Source organism: Drosophila albomicans, chromosome 3 (genome assembly GCF_009650485.2).
Source record: "Drosophila albomicans strain 15112-1751.03 chromosome 3, ASM965048v2, whole genome shotgun sequence".
In the NCBI taxonomy this organism is placed as follows: Eukaryota; Metazoa; Arthropoda; class Insecta; order Diptera; family Drosophilidae; genus Drosophila; species Drosophila albomicans.
The window spans coordinates 16,403,258-16,413,959 of NC_047629.2; the positions used below are offsets into that span (position 1 = coordinate 16,403,258).

The 10,702-nt window shown below is 40.4% G+C and overlaps 1 protein-coding gene and 1 long non-coding RNA gene across 3 annotated transcripts; both read left to right on the forward strand.

Moving 5' to 3' along the window:
• The first annotated feature begins 242 nt into the window (after window positions 1-242).
• LOC117570754 (putative phosphatidate phosphatase) lies at window positions 243-4,079 on the forward strand. 2 transcript variants are annotated; one of them, XM_034252578.2, is made up of 7 exons: window positions 243-821; window positions 885-1,406; window positions 2,786-2,937; window positions 2,997-3,230; window positions 3,293-3,472; window positions 3,536-3,712; window positions 3,779-4,079. In XM_034252578.2, exons 2-7 carry the CDS (start codon window positions 1,037-1,039, stop codon window positions 3,794-3,796), a joined length of 1,131 nt encoding a protein of 376 aa, XP_034108469.1. In that variant the 5' UTR covers window positions 243-821; window positions 885-1,036; the 3' UTR covers window positions 3,797-4,079. The 2 variants fall into 2 exon arrangements, with proteins under 2 accessions (XP_034108469.1, XP_034108468.1); XM_034252577.2 differs by having other exon boundaries at window positions 243-1,406.
• A 4,145-nt stretch (window positions 4,080-8,224) lies between these two features.
• Window positions 8,225-9,564, forward strand: LOC117568071 (uncharacterized). The gene is made up of 3 exons (XR_004572120.2): window positions 8,225-8,592; window positions 8,652-9,104; window positions 9,453-9,564. It is a non-coding gene; the product is annotated as an uncharacterized LOC117568071 (long non-coding RNA).
• The last annotated feature ends 1,138 nt before the right edge of the window (window positions 9,565-10,702 follow it).

Genomic DNA, 10,702 nt, shown 5'->3' on the forward strand with positions numbered 1-10,702 from the left:
TTAACTAGAACTTCAAAACACATGCGATGGAGTTGCATTAAGCTTGTTTATGCCACTCTTGCGAGGGGTCCACAACAATGTAACCACGATGTTTGTGTTCTGATCCAAAGAGATAGAGCGGAGAGATCACTTACAGCAGAGAGAAAGTAAACACGCACTCACACAAGCATGCATTGTGCTCTCTTGTGCTCTGGGAACGGTGCATTGAAAGGTAGCGCTATTTCCATAGTGGCTGTTTTGGCTGTGTCAGTTCTTCGGGGTCTGTTGAGCGGTTCGGTCGCATTCGCATTCGTTTCGTTTTGTGCTGTCGTTCTGGGGCGACGCAATCGGCGCTGCGCATGCGAAGTCAATGCGCGTAAATTGTAACATAGCAACGGGCAGAAAGTGCAAGTAGATATAAAAATAAGTGCGACCAGTGAACGAATTGAAACAGTAAACAAAAATAAAGTGAAATAAGAAGCAGAACTATTATTATGGCCAACTAAGCAACCTCGAAGCCCGGCAAACAAAGTGCTGTGTGTCGAAGGTAGAAAATAACGCAAACGCAAATGAAAGCAATGCAAGTGCAAATACAACGAGTATTAATGACAAATTGAAGAAATTGTATGTGCCTCGCCAGCAAAAATATTTGTCCAACCATTTTTCGTTACTCCTAACTTGCGCAATTTACCAACATATTTCCCATTCCGCGCCCCGTAGCCAATTCGTTTTGTTTATTTTACATTATCGATGCTCGGCATTTATTTACGCAACTCGGTCGGCCACCAACGCCGATGAACGACCAACGCTTATCACTGGCGGCAGAGAAAGGCGCATACATTGTAAAAATACCCAAACGAAATACCAACACTCAGCACCTAATCCCGTGTCCATCTATCCATTAGCGTATGCCCAAAAACAGCGAGTACATTACAAATATTGGGACTTCGGATAACGTACTGATAAAAATGCCCACACACTGCGCTCGCAAGGTGCAATAGCGAGCCACGCCTACTACGCCCAACTACCATAAAAACAAGACTAACTGCAAATAAAAATGAGTAGCCTGCGGCCAGCGAGTGTGTGCGATACGACGCCGCTGCAGCGCTTCGAGAGCCAGAGCAGTTCCAGTGAGGAGCCTTCTTCGCCGACGGCAGCTAGCATCATAGCTGCAGCCGCTGCAGCGAATTCTACTGGACAGCATCCACAACTTCCACAACATCCACAACTCCCACACCAACAACAGCACTACAACAACAATAACATTAACAACAATGTTAAAGTCGACTTACAGCTGCCGCCATTTGTTGGGGCGGCTGCAGGAATTGGCGGAGGGGGAGGGGGAGCACTTGTCTCCAAGCCGACGGCACGCGGCACTGCGTACATCTTCGGACGCATCATTGTGGATCTGAGTTTGCTCAGCTGCGGTGAGTTTTGATATGGTAATTCGATCAAACTGCAAACTTTAATTGAAGCGAACGCACAAACAAGTGTGCAAAAGAGCGCAAAAGAGAATGGCAAAAGCACACACTTCCAACGGGAAATTAAAGCTAGGCATTGCAGTTCAATAAATTAGAAAGAGAAGCAAAGTTACCTTAGAGTTGTACACTACAATAAATGTCACACTTCTTATGCGCTCTCTTTGAGCTTCTCTTTTGGTTTACGAGCTGTTATCATGGTGTAGCAATTGAACTCTTGCACTTCAGCACTTCATTGTGGAGTTTCGAGAGAAAAATGTGCCATATCAGTGTTTCACCATGGACACAAGGTATGCGCGACTATGGTGATTATGTGGCCCCCAGTTGGGCGCCTCTTTTTTTCCACGCTCTTGTACTCGTCGTATCATTTCATTGTTCGCATATTTTCCATTAAATTAATGAAAACATTCTGAATTGTTGTTGATGTTGTATTCTTTAAATAATGAATAAGCATTTTCAACTGATGTGTTGAACACTGAATGTTGAATGTTGAAGGGGAGGCTGCTAAATTGGTGGCCAGTGCCCACTTGTAGCCTCAATCAGCGCCCAAATATTCGCGCAATCGAGTGTTGTGTGATTTATACACGGCATTTGACTTAATTTACGCAAATGTTTGTGGGGTGAATTTATTTATTGTCGCTCGTTTAACAAAAAAACAGAATAACACTCATAGAGAACGAAATCATCATCAATCCAGAGCAGCATGGGCTTTTCAACTGAAAATGCCACCGTTTGTTTACCCACATCCAATTTAGGCATCATCAGCAGACCTTCAGCCTTCCGATGTGCGTCAGCTAGATTCAGAATCTGAATCTGACACTCGAACCTCAGCAACAATGTTGCCGATCATCGTTCTGACTTTTATCGCCATCATGCTGCAGCCCTTGGTTTTCATGCAGATTGCAACTGACCCACTTGCCATGTAATGAATGAAAATATTGATGATCTAATCTGGTTTAGGAAAATTATGCTCTGAAAAGAAGCGGCTCTTTCAAAAGGGTTGATTGCAAGATTCCCTTTAATGTAGATTTAAATTTTTACTTATCTCCAAGTTATGACTCCTTTCAATGTCTTATTCAACAAGTTACCCTTTCTAGCTTGAACCGGTTCAGCTTACAGACCAGTTAACTGCCCTATTTTACTCTTTCTTCTAACTTTACCTTTTACTCACATAGATTAGAGCCGCTTTTGATCTCATTGTTACGCTTCATTTCAAAGTTCTATTCAGTTAAGCAACAAGTCTAGAATTCAGCTCGCGAAACGGTTCACAAACCGGTTTAGTCGCCTATTATGCCCTTATTTTCATTGTTCCTTTCCCCCTTCGACAGTTGGCCTGACCATGCTTGGGTTCTCGCTCTGGGGTGAGCCCAACAAGCGGGGCTTCTTCTGCGACGATCTCTCCCTGAAGCATCCCTATAAGGACTCGACCATACGCAGCTGGATGTTGTATTTGTTCTGTGCAGCGCTGCCCGTATCCCTGGTAAGAGAAACCTTTAACCTTTTGAGATGATTGGCTAAGCTAAGATCTTAATTTTACAGATCTTACTGGTGGAATTCTACAGGTCGCAGGATAAACACGGTAAGAAGCATTCCCATCATTATCACAGCCAGCAGGAGGGCAGCGGTTACTATTTGTGCCACATGGAGTTGCCCCATTGGCTGCTGGAATGCTATCGCAAGATTGGCACCTTTGTGTTCGGTCTGGGCATCGAACAGCTAACGACGGATATAGCCAAGTACGCTATAGGACGACTGCGACCGCATTTCTTAACGGCAAGTAGAGGTTTCTCTCCAATCACAATTCAAGTTCTTATCAACCTCTTTTTTAAATGCAGCTCTGTCAACCCGTGCTTCTGGATGGCTCGACTTGCAGCGATGCTTCGAATGCGGGTCGTTACATTGAGGAGTTTACTTGCTCGACGGTCAATGTGAGTGCCAAAATGCTGAAGGATATGCGTTTATCCTTTCCCAGCGGACACGCGAGTTTCGCCTGCTACTCGATGATTTATCTGGTGGTGCGTATACTTAATAAATTTTAGTACTATCATTTAATAAGCTATGTTTTCTGCTTCTTCCAGATCTACTTGCAACGTCGCATGCATTGGCCGCGTCTTCGAATGTTTCGTCATCTGCTGCAGTTCCTGCTGCTGATGTTTGCTTGGTACACGGCGCTGAGTCGCATCTCGGACTACAAACATCATTGGTCCGATGTCTTGGCTGGTTCAGCAATTGGATTCACCTACGCGGTTGTGGTGGTTAGTTTAGCTTTAAAAATTACCTCATTCCTAAGGTAATTAATCTCTCTCCCTATTTCTTTTCAGACTTCGACCATTTGGTAGCTTAAATTCACAGCAAACTCGACTTCAATCCCCACCGTTGCGGTCTACGCTTTAACTTTCCTGTGCTTGAAGTTTCAGTTTTTAATTCTTAACATAATTTATTCTTAGTTTCTACCTGTACGACTATATACTTACCTGCAAATGTATACATATATCTACTATATACACCTTTGTATAGTATATGCTTACGTATACACGTATTTTCTACGTTACGTTTTACGTTTTGTGCTTTACTTTAGTTATTCTTAATAAACTTTTAATAGTGTTTATTTTCGGTATGCGAAGTTGTTTAAGTTATGAGTTAAATGCTTATAATTGAAAGATTTGGGGTTGGCTATGAAAACAGCATAATAATAAATTGTGGAAACTGTTTAATTGTTTGGAATTTTGTTGTTCAGCTGTAATGCGTTTTTTGAAGTTTCAAATTCGATCACAAGTTTGGCTTTGCTTTCATATCTGCTATGTTTATGGTATTGGTTTTTTTCTTGAGTTTTTTTGTGAACTAATTAGAGGGTATTCGTTAGTTGAGAATTAAAATACTACGGTAAGAAAAAACATGCTGAAATCAAAAAGAAAATCTTAAATCAAGATTATATGATGTCTTCCTGTTATTGAGCATACCCGAATTATGTACGCTGATGACGTATAACTTTGCCTGACATTTAATGATAGTCTTGCGATGTCACTGTTGCAATGTGACCTTAATCGTTTAGAATCTTGGTGCAGAATAAATATGTTACATCTCAATAGCAATAAATGTAACTTTATGACCTTCTGTTTCTTCCCAGGTAAATAACTATGTTTTATATAATACTCCTCTAGAGCGAATTGAAGTTGTAAATGACTTGGGGGTTCTGCTTGATGCAAAACTAAAATTTGATAAGCAAATTCTGCCTGCTGTAAATAGGGCCATGTGTGTTCTGGGATTTAAAAAACGCTGGTCGAAAGTGTTCAATGATCCCTACATCACTAAGACTTTGTACGTCTCACTGGTTCGTCCTATCCTTGAGAACGGATCTCTTGTCTGGAATCCCCAGTATAGGGTTTATCAAGATAGGATTGAATCGGTGCAGAAACAATTCTTGTTATTTGCTCTTCGTAGTTTAAATTGGAATCCTAATATTAGATTACCACCTTCCTTCTCTTTCTGACCGTAGAACCATGCAAGGTGCTGTTTTTATACAGAGACTAATTAATGGTGAAATAGACTCTTTGGAGCTGTTAAGTCAAATTAGTTTTGCAGTTCCGGTCAAGTAGGAATTTTCTTTCTCTTCTCATTTCACGAAGAACTACTAACTTTGCTGGCCATAATCCCTTCCGTATTCTATGTGTGTATTATAATAATCTCAATAACGTAGTTTGCTCTAGTAAATCTATTCCTCTGCTCAAAACCTTATCATATTATAAGCATATTTCTCGAGTATTTAATTGTTTTTCATCTTCGTTAACATATATCCTAACATATTTTTAAGTTCATTTAATTAGCTGTCCAGCGTCTTTTAATATTTATTCGCGGTTTTCGATTAATGCATGCTGTTTACAAATTTATTTTGTTTTGTCCTGGGCCACTGGATGGTACTGCCGTTAGTACGTCAACGTCCAAGTAAAAAAAAAATTAGCAAGGAAGGGTTATTCTTAAATCACGATTAAAATTGTAGTTAGCCCAATCTTGATATTCAAGATTATAATCTCATTTCAAAATTGAAACAAGATTTTCAATCTACTTTTCAATCTAAATTTTTGTCTATCTGTGATAGTATCTCAATCAAAACATTTTTATAAACATGTGTAGGCATTCATTCTTGTTTCTTGCTATACAATACAATTGTTGTTGTCTGCTAGTTACAGGGTATTTTGCAGTCATTCATTCGCATTCTATTTCTAGGTATTTCATGGCTGTATAGTAAAATTTTTCTATAACATCTCTTTTAAAGCATTTTGTTTGCTGAAGAGCACAATTAGGTATTGGACTAATTTTGTCTGCCAGTTACAGGATATTTTCTCGTCTAGCATTCGCTTCTACTTTGCTAGGATCTTCAAAATTTGTTCCTGTATTCATTAGGTAACTTTCGATTGCTCATGAAAACAATCTAATACATTTCTTCTTTCTTTTATATTATTATTTCTTATACAAAACAAATGAATAGGACCACTTCTTGTCTGCTGGTTGCAGGGTATTTCCTAGTCAAGTATTCACTTTCCAAATCCCAAATCTCTGCATAGATAATTACTACACTTTATAGAGTAACTACCGGTTATTTGACCTATAGCGTGGCCAAATGTTAACTTAATTTAGGCAAAATCCTTGGCGCTGATTTGATCCGAATGCGCATTCGAGCCGCGTTGACAAACTCTGTTGACTGAAACTGGTAACTTGGCTCAAACTGGCTGCAGTGTCAGTCTCTCACTCAGCGTGAAGTGGCCAAAATGCATTTGGCAGTTGCCGTTAGTTTGGCAGTTTGGCGTCAGATAGCCGAATGACTTATGGCCAACCCGTTGGCCATTTTAGACAGTTGGCCATTTGGCTATTTGCTTAGTTTAGACATGGCTAAATGGCTAATGGCTAATTAACAATTAGCCACAGTGGCGGGGGCAATCAGTTTGGGTCTTTTAATTAGTTGCACCTCCTCCTTCCTTCTCTTTGCCATTGCAATTTGCATTTTAATCGAATTTATTGCAGGGAGCAGCAGGGAGAGGATGAAGAGGAGGAGGAGGAGTCAGTGTCCATCACTCAATCAAGTCGCCAGTCTGGACACGTCGCTTTATGTGGTTAAGTCAACTATCAGCACTCAGGCAAAAGTCTTTTGCTCTCGGAGATTGATGAGTTTGTTAAATGCTAATGTTGCCACAAGCCGTGGATGCCACAGAGGCCACTCGAATGCGATGATGCCACAATTCAAGCATTGCAAGCAAATGTTCCATATTTTTGGTTTGCCAAGTCGCTTTTTAGCAATTAACACAATTTTTTATTTCACTTTTATCAGCAACAATTACAATTTCAGTATCTTCTCCCCCATTTTCCAAAGCATTTCCCCCCCCCCCCCTTTTTTTTTTCATCTATTTTTTGTGGCTTTTCATGGGGCTTTTCAATTGCTCCGCCTGCATCTGCATCTGGTGCTGTCAATTGGCCGTCTTCGTGTCTGTCAATAGCTTCAAGTTTATGTCCCAAGCTATCCAGCTGTTGATAGACCCAGCCACAGAGAATAAAACTTCTTATTTTTTTTTTAGACTTTATGACAAATGCCGGAGGGAGTTGAGTTGAGATGAGTTCTTTCACCATTTCCACTTCCATCTCCCTCCCATCAGATTGGCAATTTCAATTCAGGCGCTTAAATTAATTTGAAGCATGAAAATGACGTCGGAACATTAAGGTAACAACGAGACACGCTCCGTTCTTGTTCTTGTTTTTTTATTTATGACGAAAAGTGTGGAAAATTGCATTTTAGGGGAGGCAGCGCATCAGCCATGTTCGCACCATTAAAATCCCAAAACACAATCCCAATCCCAACTCGAATCTCTGAGCTCTGGCACAATGCACAAATCTCGATTCGTATCGGCAGCTCGTGATAGAAATTATTATTGCCTGGCATTCTTGTAAATACCCTGTAAATGCTTCTTAAATGGGGTTGGATTACATTTTTGATGTTGTATGGAAAGTAGTTTAAGCAGATAAAGTTTTTATATTGACTACAATTGTTGATTTTTCACGATAGTTTCTTTTTCAGTTTAACTATAGATTAATTATAACATCAATAACAAATTTGCTTAAGATAATTTAAAAGTTCTTTATTACTTAGGCAACCCGCCATATCCCATTGAGGACCAATGACTTACATCAATCTAATTCCATATTGAAAATAATATGAAATTAAATAAAATACTAACACTATATGCAACTCTATTCATGCTTAAGTGCAGACAAAAGAAGAGATGACCAAACTAAAATAAAATAAAAAAATCAGCAAAAACCTATGTTACCTATGGTTTTTTTTATTACTTTCCATACTTCGAACTTTCATTAAATTCTGAAAAAAGGTATTTTGAATTTAAATTACCATTCTTTAAGAAATCTATGCGTATGATGTTTATTATTAATTTCCATAATGCAGACTTTTATTAGATTCTTAAATTACTATTCTTTGAAAAGCCTTTGCTTATGCCTATTCTGTTTTTTGATTAATTTTCATAACTCTGACTTTCATAACATTTTTAAAAGAGATTTTTACATTAATTTACTATTCTTTAAACAAATTTGCAATACAGATTACTTTTAGATTACTAAATCAACAAGAAAATTAAAAAAAAAAACTGTTTAAAAGATATTGAAAAATGTAATTTCGACTTGGTTTTTATGCTGTTATATTGATAATACATACATGTACATGTATTAACTATGAAATTTTTAAATCACTTTTCACAATTCGGATTTATTTTATTTATGTTTTTGAAAATATTTGTTATTTTAAATTACATTGCAACTCAAAGTTTTTAGGTTCTTTTTGTCAGTCTGATCTCTCATCGTAGTTACAGGGTGTTCTGCAGTCGAGCAACCTAGCTATTACTATGAGAGCAAAGTTCTATGCGGCTTCGTGTCGCTGCGAGGCATGACCACATTTCATGCCACAATGTCCAGCGCAGAAAGCGTTAAATTTTCCACATGCAGCGTCTCTGGACTTGTAACAAGCAGTCGCTGCCAAGGGTGAAAGAGGTGTCGATGAGGCTGAGTATGAGGACGAGAAGGAGAATGTGGGAGCAGCAGCCGGCAGCCAGGAGGCAGGGAAACTGCACAGTCATAGGTCGTTATGGTGAACGTGGGCCAAGAGTTGCGTGGGTAACATTTTATTTATATTTTTAGTCCCGCGACGCAGATCGCTGAGCAGCCTTTTGTCTACGAACTGAAGAATAAAACGTGGAACGTGTCTGCTGGGTTGCTGTGGCTGCCACACACAACGAGTGGCAGCATGTTCCGTGTCCTGTGAATCCATGTGGGCTGCGTTTTGTGGAGTCTAGAGTCTGAAGTGTGGCATGGCAATTAGTTGGGCCTCTGCAATTTGTGTGCTGGCCCTAAACGCTTATTAATGAGTTCAAGTCAATTTTGAGATATGCGCATTATTTATGGCGCCGCAATATTGCCTGCAAGTGAAATCTATAAATCTTGGCCAAGCTTTAACAGATAAGGCCAAGACGGAGGCTAAGACGAAGTCGGACTTTGAAGCTGGCGGCTGATGAAGATTACGAGCGCATAAATCGTGGAGGATGAGGCGTGGATTCTGCAGCGAATTTATGCGCACATTAGAGAAAATTTCAGGTAACGCCTCTCCCCTCCCATCCCCTCACCAATCCCTTATCTTGTGAAAATCTACGCTATTTTCTATTCGAATGCATTTCGAATGCAGCTAAAGTTGTTGTCGTGTTTAGAAGTGACACATAAATAACTTTGCAACTTCGTCACCCCTTTGAATGTTGCCTCGTCTGTTTGCCTTCTTGCTTGCAACACTGTTGCACCCCTCCAGTCCGCACAGCAGGACGTGGCAGTGGCATTGAAAGCGGGCGCCTCTTTTGACACCTCTTTAGTTGCTGAATGCTGAGTGAATGATCTATGAATACCCGTTTTTGCTTGTTGCTAACAAACTGTTAACGTTTTCATTTTGGACAGTCAACAACAACCACCTGGGTGGACATTAGAGTTATGCTCAGCATCTGTAAAACGGGGCGTGGCACTTCTGAGCAACTTTTTGAACTCCTCTCGCTGTTGTTAGCCGAATTTCCTCTGACGACTGCTTAAGCTGAAACTCAAATACACAACTCGAAGCTTGTAGCTTGGACAATGCACAGCTTGTTGTCGTTGATGAACTGTTTTTTTTCTTTCGTTTTTTGCTTTTTCATTTTCCCCTCATTGGATAAACATGTATTTATAAGCAGACAGGTACTTGTAGTCTTGATGAGCTGTTAAGCAAGTGGGCGTGGCAGCTTAATCCAATAGCGTAATCCCGACTGCAAATTGCTCATCAGCCATAACATCAACATCGGCCAGTTTGCTAGACAGCCATTTGGGTAATCACAAAGGCGAATTTCTAGACGGAATTTCTTTACAACGTGACTGCAATTTGTAGTAGCGGCGATGAGCTGAATCAAATCAGTGCGTTTTAATTGAATAAACGCAGCAGTTATAAATGTTTACATTAAGCGTATGCGTAGTCATTTCCCCCCTCTCCTGCTACTTCTCGTTTCGCAAGAGCTCTAATTAGCAGCAACAAGTCGAGACAAGGCAACTAAATGTACAACGGATGCGTTCAATTACGACCAACATGTGGCAGGAGGTGGGAGGCACGAAGGAAGAGGCTGAGGCAGCGTGTCGGCGCCATGTCTAAGCCACACTTGTGTAGCAACTGCAGCTACAACCCCATCACAATCGCGATCTGGATGGTGTCGGAAAAATTGTCACTGGCCTGCGGGCAACACCTTTTTTTTGCTATATGAATTTGTAATTTGCATATGGCCAATTTGCGCCAGGTCGCCGTTAGCCAAGCTGAAGCTGAGCAGCCTGCAGTTGCCTGTCTGACTTCGGTTGCTCGCTTGTCAATCATCCAAGACAAAGCGACGATTGCATCGCTGGCGACGCGTGTCGCATATGCATAAATTTAATGACTCAGTTGCGTGTGTGCGTTTCGCAGTTTTCCTTATCGCTATTGCAGCTGATTTATATCAGTCATATGCCTTTATATTTCAAATAGCTAAGGTGCGGTCTCAATTCATCAGTCATTGCTGCATTTAAAATGTTGTTAAACGTGAGTGATCGGTTAATTGATTCAAATTCACTTAACAGCGCTGCCAGTGCGCGCCATGCCAAATTGTTTTCTGTAAATGCAGTGCTGCCAGACATGTGAACCGCACGGCTGTTAACTC

Bases quoted from the DNA above. Each gene is read 5' to 3' on its own strand.
- LOC117570754 (XM_034252577.2), top strand. From the start codon at position 1,037: ATGAGTAGCCTGCGGCCAGCGAGTGTGTGCGATACGACGCCGCTGCAG. The intron at 1,407-2,785 runs GTGAGTTTTGAT...CCCCTTCGACAG, and splicing joins TCTGAGTTTGCTCAGCTGCG to TTGGCCTGACCATGCTTGGG. The intron at 3,231-3,292 runs GCAAGTAGAGGT...TTTTAAATGCAG, and splicing joins TGCGACCGCATTTCTTAACG to CTCTGTCAACCCGTGCTTCT.